This window comes from Pseudophryne corroboree, chromosome 5 (assembly GCF_028390025.1).
Source record: "Pseudophryne corroboree isolate aPseCor3 chromosome 5, aPseCor3.hap2, whole genome shotgun sequence".
NCBI classification, from domain to species: domain Eukaryota; kingdom Metazoa; phylum Chordata; class Amphibia; order Anura; family Myobatrachidae; genus Pseudophryne; species Pseudophryne corroboree.
In genome coordinates, this window is record NC_086448.1 from 565,633,479 (window position 1) to 565,654,526 (window position 21,048).

Genomic DNA, 21,048 nt, shown 5'->3' on the forward strand with positions numbered 1-21,048 from the left:
AGGGTACGCTCTCGTCAGAACATCAATATAATTCCTTGTGTGTTTTAAGTTGATATACTGTTTTACACATTGGCATATATTCTTGTGTTAACAATACCTTGATAACCTCATTCTGGAGTCGTGTACAAGGTGTTCCACAAACAGAATCTACAGTAAAAATCCTCAGACTGCCTGCTGGGACGATGAAAACTAAAGATACCTTTATGTGCTTTGCACCATCTACACTACTGTGAGTGGGGTACATCCTTCTATCCTTGAAATCACCCTAGATGTTAAAGATACCTTTATATGCTTTATTCTTTCCACAATCACAGTGAGTGTGGTATGCCCATTTAATACAACAGGGATACTCATATAAAAGTATATGATCGGCGACAACACCTCAGGTTACAGATTTAAAGACACCTTGTTTTGCACATCACTTGCCCTTAAAGTGTAATTATTATCACATGTAATATCACCCCTTTGATATTTGAACCATGAAGAATTTATGGCCACAAACTTTTGAGCGTAAATACTGTTCTACACATTTGCTGTATTTTTTTATATTTCATGTTCATCACATGATCAACTTGAAATCAAACACTCTGTGATGTCTGAAAGAGTGAAAAGGTAATAATAGCAAACTCCTCTGAAAGGAACGTACTGTATATGCCATACCATATATGTCATATGTTTACTAGCCCCTAAGGCTGTGGTGCCCCCCCCCCCCCCCGCCCCCACAAACTCTCATGGGGAAGCCTGCATCTCCCGGACCTCAGAGTGATTAAAATGGGGGTTTGGGGTGCAAAGCCCTGCCCCCCTGCACATGCATCATTTAGAACCACACTGGATGTTGTAGGAGTAAGTAACACCCCTGGAAACAAATGTAGATTTTATTTTCATTTTGTAAATTTAACATCATTGTTTTTTACTTCCATCCCCACCTCATTCCATTACAAAGCTTTCTTTATCCAGTCAAGACTGGTAGATTCATTGTGACACATCTTCCCTGCAACTCCCTGGCCTTCCCTTCACTCAAGGGTATACCCTGATAATGTCAGTGCTGTGAAGTCACACAATTTCTCTTAATCAAATAGGATGCACAGGCTTTCCTACTAAGCTGTACATAATATTTAATCAAGGTGCTTCAGTGTCTGACCATGTCAGAGAAGTGGTTATTGACAGAAGAGTTAGTGGCATGGCACTGTGTGCAGCAAAACCTTCTTGCTGCTGCCAATGCCCAGATTGTGGGTGGAAATAATCTAACTACGTTATTGAGAGACTCATTTGTACTTTATTGGTGAGAAACATGTAATTATTCAGTAAGTCTGGAAAGACACAGGTCCATCAAGTTAAACCTTTCATCAGTTTTAACTGTGTTAATCCTCTAGTAAGCAAAACAAAACCCCCAGTATGACAAATGCCAAAAATAGTCACGTGGCAGGAAAAAACCCTTCCTGACCCCAAAGATTGCAGTTGAATAAATTCTTTGGTGCCATAAACCCCATGAGGTTAGTTATTATTCTAGCTAAGAAAAACACTATTTGTAAGATGCTCAAATCATTTTTAAAGCCGTCTTTTTCTATCCCAGCCTTGTGTGCTGAGGAATCCCACATAATTACCACCCTTACCATAAAGAATCCTTGCTGTGTTCATAGAGCACTTGTATTTCATGTATCAGAACTTCCAGTCTCAATTTATGGCCCCGTGTCTATCCTATAGTTATTATAAAACTATTTCTATTGACCTTGGAAATATATGCTTGTCCTTGTAGTGCCATATTAGAGGATCTTGGGGAGCCTCCAGGTAAATTAGTTCCCAATTTAGAAATAAAGGGTGTCATTCCGAGTTGATCGCTTGCTGCTGTTTTTCGCAGCACAGCAAACAGGTTACTACTGCGCATGCATATGCACTGCAATGCGCAGGCGTGTCGTACAGGTACAAAGTGAATCGTTGCTGGGCGATGGATTTAATGAAGAATCCATTCGCACAGCCGATCTCAAGGAGATTGACAGGAAGAGGGCGTTTATGGGTGTCAACTGCCCATTTTCAGGGAGTGTTTGGAAAAAACGCAGGCGTGTCCAAGCGTTTGCAGGTCGGGTGTCTGACGTCAATTCCGGGACCAAAATGACTGAAGTGATCACAGCGGCTGAGTAAATCCAGAGCTACTCATAAACGGCAAAAAACTTTTTTGTCCCGCTCGGCTGCACAAGCGTTCGCACACTTGCAAAGCAAAAATACACTCCCCCGTGGGTGGCGACTATGCGTTTGCACGGCTGCTAAAAGTAGCTAGCGAGCGATCAACTCGGAATGACCCCCACTGTACATAAACATATGACTCAAAGTACTGTGGTGCTATTATCATATAGTGTAAGACCACCAAAGCAGGGTGGTTGGTTTAGCTGGTGGCTTACCATATATTTACAAACTACGCTTTGCTCGCGTGGGTGTCTGTTTTTGCTCAGCAGAACTAATTTTACAAAGACAGTAGTGCCATCTAATATTGTGGTGTATAGCTTCTATTGTACACATTAATCACTCAATTTCTTTGTAAACAATATTTGCAGTTTGTCCTTCAGGGATAAACACAAATAGATGCTTGGGGCTACTAACTTGTGAGCAAGCCACATAAAGCTGCCCATGGGAGAAGCTGCTGGTCTAAAATCTACATCTGCAGCCCTGATCATTTGTCTCTGCAACTAGTTGATTCTCATAGTAAAATAGACGCTTACAGGAAACTGCAGGCGCTTGAATTGAAAATTGTTGGTGTCATGTTTAAACGCAGACAGGAGAATTACAAATTATATGTGATCTAAGGTGTGGTGATTACCTGCAGAAATAATCACCAATAATGATTTCAAGTGACTGTATATATATAATCTTGTATTCTTTCAGCTTAGATGTGACCTATGTTTCTATGACAGAATGGCTGACAGGCTATGTTCTGCATTTGACATACATGTATCCAGGCTGGGGGAGAGAGAGCACTTCTGTTTTCCTGAAATCAACTCTTATCGACAGACCCTAAAGTTACGGATGAAAGCAATGCTCCAAGTGCCATGACCAGACCAGAGGTTATAAATCCTGATAAGGAGGGGGAAGTACGGATCAATCACACTTGATGCAAAGTAGAGGAATTCCACATGTTTGTATGACTAAGCCACTAAACTTCCTGGCTAGTCTTAAACCATTCGGGGGTGACAAGGTACAGATCCTCACAGACCCCACTCTCTTTGAAAGAGATTCCTGTGCTCTGGGCTAAACCCCCTCCCCCTTCCTGTTGCTAGGCACATACAGTATGTAAAAATGGTGTATGTTTAGTGTCCAGCAGGGAGGTGGTTCAAAATCCCAAGGGTGGGGGCTGCTGCAGCTGAGGGCCTGAGGTTGCATTCTTGGAGAACTCAACTACATGTTGGAATGACCTTTGTCTATTCTGTGAAATTCCACCACAACAGTTCGTTTGAGTAAGTGAGTTAGTTTTTCTGTATTTTTATTTTCATTTGTTTGAGATCGTACCATAATCTGTGTGTATTTTTTAAATATTCTTAATAATCTTTGTAACACTTTTTTGTAACTAAAGCTCTGAAGTATTTCTGGAATGAAACTTACAAACTTCTAGTCCTGATTCTGTGATTCTTATGAACCAAACAAAGCCCGTGTGGCATGTTACCGATTTTTCAAAATATAAAAAAAAAATGTGTATGAAGGTAAGGGCCGAAGTTTGTCTTCAAATACAGTACTGTTCCTTCGGCTGCTGGCTGGTACCGTGTTTGATTAATCCTGTGTGTCAAAAGTGACCCACATGTCACAGGCGGCAATTCTCAAATTGGCGTATTTGTAGAATTAGCCGGCAGCGTCGTGACAGTTGGCCATAAGGGGTATACGTGGTATAAACACAGTCTCAGCTGCATCACATCCCATTAAAATCTCAGCCTCAGTTGGGTTCCTCTGCAGAACAGTCACTTTAAGTAGGGTTCCACTGCATAACATGAGCGGAGTCAAGTTCCGCAGAAGCATAATTGTTACACCAGCTTCCAGTGCGCCGAGTGTCAAGCGGCTGTTTTTTCCTTTATTGCTCCTCTCCCTGATGTCACATCGAGATAGTACAAACAGTATCTAAGTTTCTTTCTAGGTCACTAAGCTATACAATAGTGAAAACGAGATCCAAATTCATCCATTATATTTTGTGTGATGCCGGAACGAACAGACAAAAATTCTTAAATTTTTTCCCCTCATCTCCATAGTTCATAAACAGTCCATAGAAGTATATTTCTAAAAAATAATAAAAAAAAAAATGCTATGTACAGACACAACCCTACAGTTTTAATATATGTATAGATGTATTTACAGTAACTGAGGTCTCTGCATTTCTATTATTATGTATTCACTATTGTGTTGCCACATTTTCCGGGAGTAGTGAGGCCAAGATGCAACTTCCTTGGTCTCGCAAGCTGCATTGCGCGTGCTAGTCTGAGTAAACTCATGCAGATTAACATCATGACAGATGGTCGCGATGTTCATCAGGAACTGTGATCTCATCGCAGTTTAGAGATCACAAATGCAGAAAGGAGGTGGTATGCACCTCCTCCTGCATTTGCATTGCTTAGGATTGCATTTTCAAAGCATTGCATTTTCAAAGATGCTTGCAATCACTACTGAATTAAGCCCTATGCACAAATATGGAGAACACAGAAGCTAAGGGTTGGTCTATGGCTATGTAGACTGGCCACAGCAGTAGCAATTCTGACAATTCAGGAGGCCGACGCCTGAATCAGGACAGCCGTTGAACTACAGTTGGCCAGAATCCCAACCATCACAGGTTATTCCCACTCGGTTGGTGGGTCCACGCCATCAACTAATTGGGAATATAACCTGTGGCAAGTGCAGAGAGCCCATGAGACAATGTTTTTATTTCTATTAAGTTAAGATGGGTGGGACGATTTATGGAGACAAGAGGGCTAATTTATTAATAATGCTGCATATGCTACTACTATACAAAAAGCTGTGGAAAACTCAGAGCCAAAGAGATCCAATTAAAACAAAACCACTGTGGATGAGAACATTTTCACACTTACCCTATCTTCCTCTTCTCTGAAGTCTGGCATAGTGCTGATACACAGGCTGACTGCTGTGATGGCCACAAAAGACACTGACAAACAAGCAAAAATCTTCCCAGGAATCCCTGAGTGAGGGTTCTCCACCATGTCCCTGAGATGCTTCATACATTGGGCCATACGTCCACTGTCCTGCAAGGCACTTTGTGAATTCTCCTTGGAGCTACCAAATTCTCCCTCATACATCCTGGCCTCAGCTAATTCCTCTTCCTTCTGCTGCAGCTTTCTAAGGCAGCACCACTCCAATTGTTCTTCCTCTATCCCCCAGTAGATAAGTTCTTCCTGAAAGGAAAGGGCACACATCTCCCTCAGTATCCTCAGCTTCCCAGCTGCCAAAAAAGTCATAATAGTCCTAAAGGCACATGGGTTACGATCAAAGAAGAACTCATTGCAATTGATGTCATAGTCATCACAAACATCCATGATTTCATCATAATTATTACAATCTCTTAGTTTTCCTAACCGTGTCAATGGACAGTCTTCCAGTGTGGTCCATGGGATCCGGTATTTTATGCCCCCTACATTGATGATTATATGTCGCAGTCTGTCCTCCACTTGTCCTCTGTAACATCTTTCCTCTCCTGGGTGAAGGAGTTTAGCTGTTTTGTAGAACACTCCTTTCCTTGTCTGTACTTCACATAAGTTCTCCAAGTTTTTGAATCTAAATGAGGTGAAGTCGGCCTCTGCTTGCCCTGCCAATAATGCCATTTCTTGATACATTGGCTTCCTTCATTGAACCAATCACTCTTTACATGAAAAAACAGGTAGCTGCTCTAATAAGCAAAATAGCTGCCGATCTGAAAGAAAAGACAACATGTTTAAAGGTTTTGTGCAGTTTCTGGAAATAGTGCAGGAAAATATATGTAAAGCAAGTCGCATAGGAAACACTACTCTGTCTTACATGGGTTAGAAAAAAATATTCTGATGATGATTGTATATGAAAAAATTATCACATTTCAGGATTTATTGCCTTTTACCCCACATGCACCACAGTATAAATGAAAGGGACGGATCATACTCATCTGAATTTCTAATAGTGTATCCTCTTCATCATCAAGGCACTTTTACTATGAGCTACCTACACAGAGGATAACTTTATATTTGTTAGAGCAGTGGTTCTCAAACTCGGTCCTCAGGACCCCACACGGTTCACGTTTTCCATGTCACCCAGCAGCTGCACTGTGTATCACCAACTGTCACATTTTAAAAATCTACAGGTGACCTGCAAAATATGAACCGTGTGGGGTCCTGAGGACTGAGTTTGAGAACCTGTGTGTTAGAGTATTTCTGATACCCCTCAACAGAGAGGTATTATTTAATATCAGCCGCAGATTCAGCCTGACTGTTGTATTGTCAAGAAGCCATGTCTGTAGAAACATCTTATCCCTGCATGATACAGCAAGATAGAGACAACCCAACTATGAGCCATCAGGAGACAAGCTGCAGGTAAGAGAGGCAGCAACGGCATTTAGCATTCTATTTATTTATTTGTATTTATTACCAGTTATTTATATAGCGCACACATATTCCGCAGCGCTGTACAGAGAATATTTGCCCATTCACATCAGTCCTTGCCCCAGTGGAGCTTATAATCTATATTCCCTATCACATATACAAACAGACACATTCACACTAGGGTTCATTTTTGTTGGAAGCCAATTAACCTTCCAGTATATTTTTGGATTGTGGGAGGAAACCGGAGCACCCGAAGGAAACCCACGCAAGTACGGGGAGAATATACAAACTCCACACAGTTAGGGACTTTTTTTTTTAAACTGCCTAAAATCACTTTCATGTTGTGGAACTACAGAGCATGCAAGCCCTATCCCCAAAAAATAAGATAAATGCCGCCCTGCTTCAGTTTAAACAAACACAAACCCCACCCAGACCGCACAAAAGTAGCCCTATGTCAACCAAACACCCCAAAAATTACATGATACTATAGCCCCAAACAGCATAAAACGTTTTTAAAATCAGCCCAGCACACATTTTAAACAAACAAACTCCACACAGACAGACCCAAAGTACCCCAAATTCAGCACCACACCCCAAAGTTACATGATGCAATACCCCAAAACAGCATGAAACATTTCAAAATCACCTCTGCACACATTTAAAACATACCCCACACACATCAGAGCAAGCCCAAGCTACACCACATGCACCCCTCCCCAACCATACATTACATGCTGCACTCAAACATCATACAAACCACTCCAAATGACCTCAGAAAAGCACCCATGCAATACCCATGCAGTACACATGCACCCACATGCTCCGCCATACACCCATATCCCACAGTGGGTACTTACCTAAATGTGCAGAAAACAGTCCAAAAACAACCCCTCCTCTGTCCAACGCTGTCTGTAGATGAAGGCTTGCTGGGCATTTAGTTCAACAGGTGCACTGTACCTCAGCAAAAGCATCCAAAATAGCAACACTGCAAACACCTCTCTCCACTCTGCAGGTTACCAAAATGGCGCCAAGAGCTGGCAGTACACAGCCCTTTTAACTGATTCCCAATAGCGGGAATCCGACAGGAAACTGCCCACAACACAACTGATTGGCCGCTTTCCGACAAGGGGACTTTCGGAATGCAAATGTATTGAATAGACCGGAATCAGTGACGTGCGTCACTGATTCCGACTGCCGGGTCCTGTCAGAATGGAAAGCTGTCGGAAACTGTGCCGTTTCCGACAGCTATTGAATACACCCCTTAGTATCAAATTGAGAGTAAAGCTGTTCATAAACCCCAGTCACTAGAAGATAGGCATCAGTCACATATGAACAGCACTCTCATCAAAGCTAGTCATACTCCGTAGGAGTCTCTAACAGCACTGCAGTAAACACATTAAGTGCCACAACTGTGTACAGTATATAGACACCCTTAAAGCAACCGAGGTTTGCCAACATTCAAGTCATTAAGGAGAACTGTTATTGCATAGTATCCCGAACAATCTAACTGTAGTTAGGTATAGGAACGCATATTTAGTTAGATATGAAGTATCTGTAGATGTATGGTGTATGTGAATGGTGGAAGCTGCATCACTGCCATCCACTTTATATACAGGAAGTGTTTGTTATGAAAGTGCCTTTGCAGCCATTGTTCATTATCACTGCAGCTAGTAAGGACACACTTCTGCAGCTTTCCAGGAACCTGTGGTCTCCAACTCTTAGATCTGCTGATTTTCAACAGCACTATTGAGGACATATGGCTCAAGTTCAAGAAGGAATTGTGCATATACTGCTGTTTTTTTCAGGCTCACTGACAAACCCAAACAAATGCTTCAGGCATATACCCTGCTCAACCTACTGTAACTGGTGCTGAATCTGTTGGCAAAGCAGACAAATAGACATTTGTCTATTTGGAGGGGAAGGATCAGGAAGATCCAGACACACTAATAAAAAAGGTGGATGAAATATTTTTAACTCTGATGCTCAGAAACCCAATCTGTACTTCTGCAATAGTGTGCACCCTCTTTCTACAATCAATACAGGGAACCCTTAAACCAGCTTTTACTAGAGCCAGGCCATTTTATAAAGCTGTCTTTACATCATACTGCACAATTTCCCTGGAGTTTAAAAACAACTTTGTGGTTCAACCAGCCCAAAGGGCGCATTATCATCGTTACGGCCCTGTTCACCACAGGAGCTGTATTGGATTGATATATGGTGACTGTGGAGGCCATTACAGTTATGCTCATGTAAAAAAATCTGGGGATATTGTATGTGTAAAGGTCCATTATCCTGCTGCATAGACATTACAAAATAGATAGACTCTGGCCATAAAAGAATGCACAAGGTCTCTAACAATACTCAGGTAAACTACAGCATTTCTAGTATGCAAATTAGTATTAAGGGGTCTAATGTGTTCCAAGAAAACAAAACCTGCATTGTTGCACCACTACCACAGGCCTGAACTGTTGTCACAAAACAGGATGGATCCCTGAATTCATGTTTATGCAATATGCATGTTTTAGCAGAGACTGAGATTCCCCAGACCAGTTAATACTATTATAATCTTCAACTTTCCAGTTTTGTTGAGCCTGTGCCCACTGACACTTCAGTTTGCTGTTCTTAGCTGATAGGAGTTGAATCTGGTGTGCTCCTGTGCTGCTGTAACCCATCCACATCTACGTGAACTCTTCTACATACTGTATCAATGGTTATTTTAGTACATGGCGCCTTCCTATCAGCATGAACTAATCTGACCATTCTCTCACCTCCCTCATTAACATGACTTTTTTTGCTAACAGGTGGATGATTTTCGTTTTCTGCACTATTCACTATAAACTCTAGAGACTGCTGATTGTGAAAATTCCAGGAGGACAGCTAAGAAGTTCACTTATACTCCATGTTACTTGTGAGGGTTTATAAAAATATTTTTACTATCAGTGTTCTTAGTGCTTAGAGTGTGCATCAGTATTTTTCTTTTACCAACAATTACTCCACAGTCAAAATGACTTACTGTATATCACATTTTTCCCTATTTGGGTGTCTGGTCTGAACAATAACTGAACCTCTCGACAATGGCTGTATGCTATTATGCACTGAGTTTCTGCCACATCTTTGATTATTTACTGTATATACATTAATGAGCAGGTTTCTAAGTGTACCTCATAAATGGTCATATTTTATGTATTTGATTTTGGATGCCACAAAAAATACAAGGCTTGTTACGGATATATTGTGTGGCTTGTGGACATCCAAATGTGAATGTGAAAATCTTTATATGTTAAACACTATGGAAAGAATACTGGTACTATGGTAAGAATGCTGGCAAGTTATGCTGTGCAATTTCCATATCATATTATTCTACATAGTGATGAGGGAGATTAACCTTTCAGGTAGTATATAACATGTACATGTCACTTTGCAAATCTCTCACCCAAACCATAGACGTTCATGTCGGTGTGTCACTGAAAGAGTCTGCACCATGTCGGTGGTATGGCTCTGCCTCCCACAAGTTCAGGCCCAGGAACTTCACTCCGAACGTCCCCCTCCACCACCACCACCACTGCTGGGTAAAAACGAATTCAGCGGCCAATGATTAGGTCCAGGGCCGTCTCTTTGTATGGGCTCTTGCCCAAGGGCCCCAGGAGTATAAGGGCCCTAGGCTGATAGCTGAGGGTCCCCTCTTTCCAGGGGTACCAGATTTTTGAAAATTGGCCCTGGGGAACCGGAGATATCCGACTTGAAAGAAGTGGTCCCCATCCAAGCCTATTAATTGCTCTTTTCAGCCAGATATCTTGAGTTCTGTCTGACTTAGAATTTTTCTGAGGGTATAATCCTAAAGCTGTGACTCTCTCCTTTTGGTGGACACTGGCAGCTTGTCTTTACTATGCCCAGAACCAGAGATATCAGCCTTCAAGCAGCAGGTCCCTGCTCCAGCTTCACACGCCTAATATGCAGTTTTAGATTTTCGTTGGTGAATTGCTCTGGCTCCAGAACTCTGATCCCCAAGTCCCCAGAACCTCTTGAAAGGTGAGACTACTCTCTAGTTTTTTATCCCATTCAAAGCTAAGAAACATATTTTCAGGAACTTGAGATATCTGCAGTCAAGCAAGCTGACTTCCCACCGGAAAATGATAAATATTAAGCCCACTCCACTATCCACCCATCCCCTACGTATTAACCACCCCCTACCACCCTGAAAGTCATGTACCAGGGCCCCTTCATTCAGCCCAATGTCCCCTTCTACAGATTATCCCCATCTGTGCAGTAAAGGAGTAATTAGCAGAAATTACTGCTCCAGGTCCTACATGCTGAGCAGAAGATAGAACAACACCTACTGCCCGTGGGACATCAAAGCTGTCATTGATAGCACCCCCCACCCCTACCGCTGGAGGATGGGTAGGGGGCCCAGTGCATTGCTGTGCCCAGGGGCCAACACTGCTGTTAAGATGGCCCTGATTAGGTCTCTTGTTAGTTTAGTTAGTCATTAATCTGAACACAATCAAAGGAGTTGTGTATATTACATACATATCTACTGTGGCTCTGAGCCACTTACACAATTACAGTGGGACAGAACCATGTCTTTAACTACAACAGGGCTGATTATGCAAATTCTGCCTGGCTACTTCTACTACTGACTTCGTTACTCTGTTTCTTTGGGTATGAGCCAAATCACAGAGCGCTGTGCTACCTAGGCAGGAGATGCTGCAATTGTAGTCTATTTCTTGGAGTTCCAGCCTACAGAGATATTTTAAGTGAAGAATAGAAATGCATGTACACTGAAAATACAGAGTTACGGGAATATTGATCATACACTGTAAGGTCATTTTTCCCTGTTAAATATACTCTCTTCAGGTGCAATTCATGATTTTTAAAGGGGGTTTCCATAAGGTTGATGCAGCAGCAGACACCCCTCAGTATGTGCTGAATAAATACATCCCCCATCATTTCTTGCTTAACATTACATTATGTATTGCTTAATATAATGCAAAAATACTATGTCACCCTACATGAGTCACAGCACTAACACAGTCCCATCATGTATTACTCAGTGTGATAGAGCAACTGACAACCCCCCCTCCTCCCACAACATGCACCATACAGACCAATTATTGGTTAATATGCCCCCTCCCACAACATGCCTCACACAGCCCAATTATTGGTTAATATGCCCCCTCCCATAATATGCATCACACAGCCCAATTATTGGTTAATATGCCCCCCTCCTACAATTTGCACCACACAGTCCATTATTACTTAATACTGTATGCTCCCCTCTCCCAAAAATAATGTACCACATGGCCCAATTATTGCTTAAAATGACCCCCCCCCCTCCCCCACACACACACCCAACCCTCATAACGGCACTGTAAATGTCAAACATATCTGTTATATTTCTGGCATTATAGCATTAATAAATAGCAGTTAATTTTGTCATAATCATTTGAAAGTGACAATTTTCCCTCAGATCTATGACTTAACACATATTAATAGATATACCCCAAAAAGATTTCAGTGTTAATGTGAAATGAATAATACATTACAGAAATGCATTCTGGGAGGGTTAACACATATGTCAAATTTTAAACTTAATAACTGATGGAATGAAATTTAGGTTTAGCCTCTCTTTCACCCCAGGGATGAGAAACGTCAGAACTCGGTCATAAATGTCTGTAAGTGCTTATCTGGCATATCTGCCTGTAATCAGTCTTTGTTAAGCTGTGGATTTTCAGATGTATGGCCAAAGGACAGGTTTGAAAACATATGCTGTTTAGCCTTTGAAAACATTAACTTGGTCCCTATGAAAATTATCTTCATACATAAGTAACTGACTGACATGAAATATGACTGTTCTGTTGTACAAAAGATGGAAAATGCTTGTATACTTTTATTGCCTTACTCCATCATGTATTTTGCATTTGTTGCATACTGTATACTGTATAAATGAAATTTCAAAGCAGTTATGTCACATTGCAATATGCACAAGTTAAATGAATTCTACACAACATATCAGTGTTGAAATGTTCCACATCTTTGCCAATAAGGTAATAAGTATAAAAGCATATCAAGCACATAGGGACCATTTCCAACATCTCTGTAACATGAATATAGCTACTGTATTTGGGGCTAGTATTATCCTTTATTATTATTATCATGCTTTTTTGGATGCTCCAGGCATGCAGCCTAGATAGCCACCCAGAGTATCCTGAGTAGTGCTAAACTTCCCGGTGCTGGTGGTCCCACCCCCTCAGTATGACATCATGATGTTACAAGTTCAGCGGACGGGACTGGCACAGGACACAATGTCATAGCTGCGGTGACATTCCTGAGCCTGGTAAATCTGACAACATCTCATCCCCCATAGAAACCTATGCTGCTGTCAGAAATGGAGGGACTACAGCAGTTATCAGAGACAGGGCAGCCATCAGGGGGGGACTGTGGGGACTGGTGTCTCGAGCCTTTACAGAGAGGGGGACTCACCCCTGGCTCTTACCACCAATACCTGGAGAACTGCACCAGTCTGTGAGACAATAGAAGGCTGATGCACAGGGATGACTTCTTAAAACAAGCCATCACTGTACATCAGCTCTCTATGAACCGTTCTTCTAGGTCCACCTATATGTAGTATCACAATGTATGACATCACATAGGGGTAAAGAGCGGTGCCGCAGAATTTTTTTATTTTTTTATTGGGTGGGTGGGGGGGGGGGGAGATCCTATCTCTTTTGCCAGTCCTGGGCTCCACAATTTCTGATGGCAGCCCTGATCAGAGATATCTGCTGTGGTCCCTTCATACATTGGGGTGATACAAAATATTTGAGGGTATATGATGCAAATATATAATGATAAATAGGTCCCACTGTGAGAAGAAAGAGATGTTTGGAGTTAAGGGCCCTACACACTGGCAGATAACATGCACGATATGAACATTCTCGTTCATTAATGAACGAGAACTCGTTCATAACGTGCAGTGTGTAGGCACCAACGATTAACGATGCGCGGCCTCGCACTCATTAATCGTTGGTGCCCCGTCGCTTATGCATGCAGGCCAATATGGATGAGATTGTCCATATTAGCATGCATTGCTATGGAGCCAGGTGACGGGGGGAGTGAAGAAGTCGGCCTTATCCGCTGTCGGGCAGCTCGGTGGCGGATCTGCCAGTGTGTAGGGCTCATAAGAGTGAGAGAGAGAGAGGAGGAGAGAGGGGCTTGGTAAATTTAGCAATTAAGCAGCCCTCATTTCAAATTTTCGAATGAAAAAATTGAGAACCGCAGCAGGTATGTCTGATATCTCCTGTGGTCCCATGTTTCTACATTTAGGGATACCAAATATTTGCAGGGAATACATACGATTCCCCAGCGGTCAGGATACCGGCTGTCACGATCCCGACAGCAGGGTCCCATCCGCCAAAATTCCGGCAGTGGCGCAAGCACAAAAAAGCCCCTTCTGGGCTCGCTGGGCTCGCCACACTGCAGTCACAGTGGCTCGCTGCACTCACTACAGGTTATATTCTCCCGCTATGGGTGTTGTGGACTCCCCCAAAGGGAGAATAGCCTGTGTTGCCGGTATTCTAGCGGTGGCATTTCACCGCCTGTTGGGATTCCGACGCCGGTTTTGTGTGCCTCATAGTGCAAACGCACATACAGTAACACATGACAATGCAAAAAGAACTTTGCTTTATATATGATTATGGGACGCGCGCGTGCGCACACGACGGGGCGTGCTGTGAATCAGGGGGTGTAGACTCATGGTACGCCCCCATTTCCATTGAGATGGGAGGGGGAGTGGCCAGACTAGAGAGCCGGGGGCTGCACTATGCGAGGCCTTCCCAGCTCTCTGTGTGACAGGACTGGCCCACCAGCCCATCGGCACTTCTGGCATTTGCCAGACGCGCCAGATGGCAGTTCAGCCCTGGATAGAGTCAAACAAGTGCCAGATACTGTCTGTCTGGCTGGCTACTTTCACCAAGTGAAGAATAAACATTTCACCAATATATGGAGGTTCTAAGAAAACATTCAGTTTCAGATTTATGCTATTGGCAGGAAAGATTTGTGTATTTGCGCTGAGCATGCTCGGAAACTGTGCTCACCAAAGTACAGATGATGCTGTCGTGAACATTTCAATCTCAGTTCCACTCCAAAAGATGCAAGTGGGCTGCAGTGAGGCTTTCTCCAGCAGGCAAATGGCAGTGAGGGTGTGTATTGCAGAGTTGGATGTAAGAATAAATAAATAAACCTGTTTTCAGATGTATCTTTTGCACCTTGTATAGACCTGGCACCATTGCACACTGTTGATGATAACTAGCATCTAGCCAAGCATATGGATAGTAGTACGGCAGGAGAATATGTGTATCTATTTCTGTGCACGCAATGCTGCAGAACATATGGCTTCTTCCTGTCCAACTTTCCCTCACTTTCTCTTACTGCTCCAATCCCAGGGCCCTCATGTAGAATTGGACATATAACATTATGTAAAAAAATGGAGATGGTAAATACTGAATAAATTGCTAACCTTCGTTCAAGTCTTTGTCAGTACACTATGTTAAATGCATCGACTGCACAAAGGGGGTCATTCCGACCTGGTCGCACGCAGCCTATTTTTTGCACTGCTGCGACCAGGTAATCGCCGCCTACAGGGAAGGGGGTTAGGGCTATGCAGGGCTGCTATCGCTTGTGCAGAGAGCATTTGTGCAGTCTCTGCACAGCTCAGGACTTACTCACCCGCTGCAAATATCTGGCTTGGAGCTGACGTCAGGAACCTTCCTCTTCAATGGCTGGGCACGCCTGCGTTTTTCCGGACACTCTTCGTAAACGGTGAGTTGCCGCCCAGGTCCGCCTTCTGCCTGTCAATCTTCTTTTTTTTTTTTTTTTTTTTTTAGTTTTTTTATTGACAAGTGGAATAATGACAAGTCAAAATAAGAACGACATGCATTGTGTACAAAAGTCAGTAAATACATACAGTAATAGTATGGGTACTCCAAGTAAGCCCTAAGCAATATCAAAGCTAAACATTAAAGGAAATAAACAAACATTGTAGCAAGAAAAGAACAAATTGGGGTATGTAAACAGCAAGGAGTCTTGTAATCAAAAGGGGGCCACAGTGTCAAGGGTCTCTAATATGTACCATTTAGTGTCTTTAAAACATTTCCGTAGGGCCTCTTTTATAACCGGGGGAAGTATTTGAACATAGGGTAGCCAAATTTGGAAGTATTTTTCAGTCAACTTATCCTTCTGTAAAGCAGTATTGGTCCAGTCTAGGTGAAAGAGGTGTGAGATCCTAGGGTGTAGTAGTGAAATGGGAATGAGGTCAGTGGAGATCCATTGGGAGAGGATCGTCTTCTTAGTGGCGGCTGCCAGTTTAATTAATAAAATGCGTTGCCCTTTGGATAATCTGTTGGTCGTGGGTTTCGGGTATATACCCCAAAATGCCCATGTCTTAGTAATTGTGAATTGTAGCTGTAGATCTGTCACAATGTACGCTTGAAGTGCTTGCCAGAGTGCTTGTACCTTAGGGAAAGACCACAGACAGTGTACAAGATCTGCTTCCGGTGCAGTGCACTTGAAGCAGTGAGACGAAGGGGCGGCTCCTATAAGATATCGTAGCTTGGGGGTGACATAGGCTCTGTGCAGGATTTTTTGATGCATTTCTGAGTATGAGACTGAGCCCAATGTTTTATCTAAATATGCATTGGCCTCTAAGATCAGCTTCAAAGTGAGATCTGGGAATTCCAGTTTCCATTTCAGGAGACCTACTGAGCCAGATTCCATGTTTAGTAAGGTGCGGGAATGTGAGTGTATGAGTGCTGTAGGGAAATTACTATTTGGATTGAGACGTAATGTTTTGTCTAGGGTATGTGAGGTATCCTGTGGAGATAACAAAGATAGGACCCTCTGCACATAGCTGCATGCTTGAAGAAAGGGAAAAAATGGGATTTGTAAAGACAGGAAACGTGCCATAACTTGTGATTGTGTGAGTAGGGCCAAAGTCTCAACATTTTGAAAATGATGTATATACTTCAGACCTCCGTCATACCAAGTCTAAAATATAGGAGAAGTAGTGTGAGGCATAAAGTCTGGGTTACCCCAGAGAGGTAAGAATAATGAAATGCGTTGTGATAATTTTAGCCGTGAGCGAACCTGTCGCCAGGCAACACAGGTAGAAGACAGAAGTATGTTGTCTTTTACACAGTGTGGCATGGAGGCAGGAGTAGTGTGCAGAAGGGACACCAAAGGCCGAGAGGGTATAAAAGATTGTTCCAGGTAAATGTTAGCATAGATGCTTTGTCCGCCAATCCAGTCCAAGACAATCCTATAATTGGCTGCCAAGGCATAGGTATGAAGGCATGGTAAATTTAAGCCACCAAGGGAACGAGGTTGGTGTAATTTAAATAATGAGAATCTAAGGCGTTTACCTGCCCAGATAAATTTGGACAATGCCTTGTCCAATTGAGTTAGTATGTTCTTGGGCGGAATCAGCGGGAGCATCTGCAGCACATACAGGAAGCGCGGGAAGCTGATCATTTTATACAAGTGACTTCTGCCAGTGTATGTGAGAGGAAGGTGGGCCCATCTGGCAAAGTCCGCATATGTCCTAGTAAATAGCGAGGGAAAATTAAGAGAATATAGTTTGGAAGAGTGATCAGGGAATACGATCCCTAAATAAGTAATACAATTATTTGTGGCCCAGTGAAATGGGAATGTGTCGCCCCATCCCGTTTTAGCTGAGGGGAAGAATGCCAAGGCCTCTGTTTTGGAATAATTAATTTTAAAACCAGAAACTGTTTTGAATGAATCCAAAATATCAAGTAAATGTGGTATGGCCGTTTGGGGGTTGCTGAAGTAGAGTAAAATGTCGTCAGCAAATGCTGAGAATTTAAGTTCTTGGTCAGTTAACCTTATGCCGTGCCACCTTTTTTCTTTTAGAAAGTGACGAAGAAGGGGGTCCAAGGCCAGATTGAATAAGAGAGGGGATAGAGGGCAGCCCTGCCTGGTACCCCGGTATAAGGAGACTAGTCTAGAATTATAACCATTAATCGTCAAAAAGGCTTGGGGAGTTTGGTAAATAGTGTGAAATACTGTGATAAAATCAGGGCCAAAATTTTGAATACTAAGTGTTCTGGTTATGTGAGCCCAAGAGACTCGATCAAAGGCCTTGTCTGCATCACAACTCAAGACCATATTTCCCGTCTCCAGTGAGCCATGTGTTTTAAACATGGGCGCTAACAAAGAGCGGACATTGTGTACTGAATGCCTATTGCGCATGAATCCTGTTTGAGCAGGATGAAGCAGTTTAGGTAGGATCATTTGGAGGCGGGAAGCAAGAATCTTTGTGAATATTTTAAAATCCTGGTTCAATAACGAGATTGGCCGGTAGGATGAGACTAGGGTATGATCTTTATTGGGTTTAGGGAGTACTATGACTCGAGCCGTGTTAAACCCCGGTGGGGCTGGGTGGCCTGTCAAGAGTGCATTATATAGTTTTCTGAGGTGTTCACTCATATGTGGAAGTAGTAGTTTACAATAGGCTGCCGACAGGCCATCAGGGCCTGGATATTTCCCATTGGCTAAGGATTTGATGGTCGATTCCAATTCCGCTTCAGTAACGGGAGTAGTGAGAAATTCTCTATCGTCTTCAGAGAGAGTAGGGAGATCAGCATGCGTCAGAAAGTCCATACCAGCTGCAGGTTGGTTGGGTGGTGCAGTGTAAAGAGTCTCAAAGAAAGTCAGAAAGGTGTCATTGATCTTTTCTTATGTCAATGAGCGGGGACTGTGAGTGTCTCTAATTGTGGAAATATATTTAGGTATTGCGTGAGCTTTTACCATGTTCGCCAATAATTTTCCGGGGCGGTTGCCCCAACGGAAATATTTATTAGAACGATAGGAAAGGAATAATTTGGCTTGTTCAGCACAGAGAGTATCGTGAATCGATTTGGTGACTTTATATAATATTCTGTTAGACTCGGATGGATCGGCCAATAATCAAGAATAAGCAGAGGCAACCTGAAGGGATGCCTCGGCCAACTTCTCTTGAATTTGCCTCTTCTTGGCCGCTACATATGAAATTATCTGTCCTCTAAGAACAGGTTTAGATGCCTGCCAGAAAAGATTTATGTCATCGATATGTATGGCATTATCATGTGTGTAGTTAAGATATGACTGTGTCAAATAAAGTTTAAAGTCCTCTGAGAGGGCTAGGTATTCCGGAAACCGCCATATGGAAGAGTAGGAGCGGGGTGTAGTTAGGGCAATTGTCAGGGTGATGGGGGCGTGGTCGGATAAGAGAATATTGGCTATGGTGGAATTCACTATTCTATGAATCAATGAGGCAGATATTAGCCAGTAGTCCAATCTGGAGAATATTTTTTGTGGGTGTGAGAAAAAGGAGTATTCTCTAGAGTCAGGGTGAAGAAATCTCCAGGGGTCCAGAAGCTGTAGGGAATCTAGCATTAGGGACAGTGGGGGTGGCGTGGATCTATTGAAACTCAACTGTCTAGGGCCACCGGACACATCTAATAATGGGTCTAGAACAACATTGAGGTCTCCCCCTAAAATAAAAAACCCCTCCATCCAGCCCTGTAAATAAACAAAGATATCTGAAAAGAAAGAAGCATTTGGCCCTGTGGGGGCGTAAATACATGCTAGCGTAAAACATTCCCCTTCAACCTCTACCTTTAGGAACAAAAACCGACCCTCTGGGTCCACCCATTCATCCCTGATCTCGTAGTGTAGGGATTTACGAAATAGAGGTACTCCCCTCGCTTTAGTAGTATAGGAGGCACTTCCAAAGTCCCCGACCCAAGTATCTCTAAGTCTATTAGGGTCAGTGAGACGTCAGTGTGTCTCCTGTAGAAACACTACATCAGGATGAAATTTTTTGAGGTGAGTCAAAAAAAATTTCCTCTTGATTGGTGTGTTCAAACCCTCCACATTCCATGAGACTAGCTTAAGAGACGTCTTTGAGCCATCAGCGGAGGTCTCAGAGTCTCTAGGGCCTGGCATTATCCAATACCCTGTCTAATGGAACGCAAAGAAAGAAGCCACAATCGAGAGTCCAATCCCCCGTCCCAGTACGCAAGGGGAGGACAAAAGGAGTATACTGGGCAAACAAGTGGAGTTGAGACAAACATATAGTATTAACAATACTGCGTAATGCATGTAGAAATCAGCGGCCAGGGCAATATAGGCCACCAGTCAAAACTTTTTTTGTATTTTTGAACCCAAGAAGACAGTAGCAATAACCATCTATATGTAACAGAAACTTTGGTTAGATTAGAGAGAGGGGAAAAGAGGAGGGCTGACAGAAAAAAACGGGATAAATGTCTCCCACCACCCCTGCATCTGTGGTAGGTGAGGAGAATTTCCGTTTAACCGTAACTGAAAGAGCCAAATGTAAGTAATCAACAGTGTGTTATCCACTAGGAAAGAAGAAAAGAGAAAACGAAATAAAGAGATACTTGATTCTAGAAGAGTCAATCAGCATCGTCCATTCGAGAGTCAGACTGCAATGAAGACAGAGACTTGAGAAAGTTCCGAGCAGATTCTGGAGTGTCGAAGTAGTGTGGTTTGCCAGCATGGAAGACTCTCAGTTTTGCAGGATACAGGAGTGCGAATATGACATTTTTAGTAAAGAGTTCCTTGCATATAGGAGAGAATTCCCTCTGTTGCGTCGAAACTTGAAAGGAAAAGTCCTGAAAAAGAAGAAGTTTGGATTCCTCGTAGAGTAGCTCAGAGCTTCTGCGGTAGACCTCCATGATCTTCACTTTGTCGAGATAATTTAACAACTTAAAGATTACTGGCCTAGGGCGTGACTGGGAGGATTGTGACGATTGTCTATCAGGGCCGATGCGATGGGCTCGTTCTACCAAATAGGAGGTGGGTGAGGGTGGTAGATCAAGGGTTGTAGGGAGCCAGCGAGTAACCAAGTCCAGTAGATCTTTCTGTCTGATGGATTCTGGAAGACCAATCAAACGCAAGTTGTTCAGACGATTCCGATTTTCCAGATCTTCGATCTTATCGGTTATGGCCACTAGAGTGTTGTCGTGCGTTTGCTGTTGTGATTGAATCGCTTGTTGGTCATCCTCCAATGTAGATATTCGATCCTCGGCCTCTGCCAGACGTTGAGTGTGTTGGGTTAGTTGAGCTGCTGCTGATGTAATAGCCTCCATCAGGGGTGCCAGTTTTGCATCCAGCAGTGGTGAGATGATATCTGATATTTCTCTGGCCCTCTGTATAGAGGATGGGCTGGCTCGGACGTCGGTGAGCACCATGTCGTCAGTGTCCCGTCTGCCAGGAGAGGAGGGAGACCCCTGTTGAATAGGGCTATGCTCTTTTTCTTTGGCCGTTGATTTATTTTTGTTTTGGGAATTCTTATTCGTGCGGAGCGTTTTGGCCACGTATTTTTCCATGACGGGAAATGCGGTTCAATCGCTGGTCAGCAAGGTAAAAGTAAAGTTCGTCACACGAGGAACACAATGAGTGTGGGTGTACAGCAAAAGAT

The 21,048-nt window shown here is 43.0% G+C and overlaps 1 protein-coding gene across 2 annotated transcripts in view; it reads right to left on the reverse strand.

Moving 5' to 3' along the window:
- Positions 1–21,048, reverse strand: part of KCNG2 (potassium voltage-gated channel modifier subfamily G member 2) — a 477,945-nt gene that overhangs the window by 264,214 nt on the left and 192,683 nt on the right. Inside the window, exons 1-2 of one of the 2 annotated variants that reach the window (XM_063923301.1) lie at positions 15,273–15,397; positions 5,058–5,893 (exon numbers count right to left, since the gene is read on the reverse strand). In XM_063923301.1, the coding sequence (XP_063779371.1) occupies positions 5,058–5,816 (759 nt within the window). In that variant the 5' untranslated portion in view covers positions 5,817–5,893; positions 15,273–15,397. Of the gene's footprint in view, positions 1–5,057; positions 5,894–15,272; positions 15,398–21,048 lie in introns of those variants that run through there. The other variant, XM_063923300.1, reaches the window with a different exon arrangement.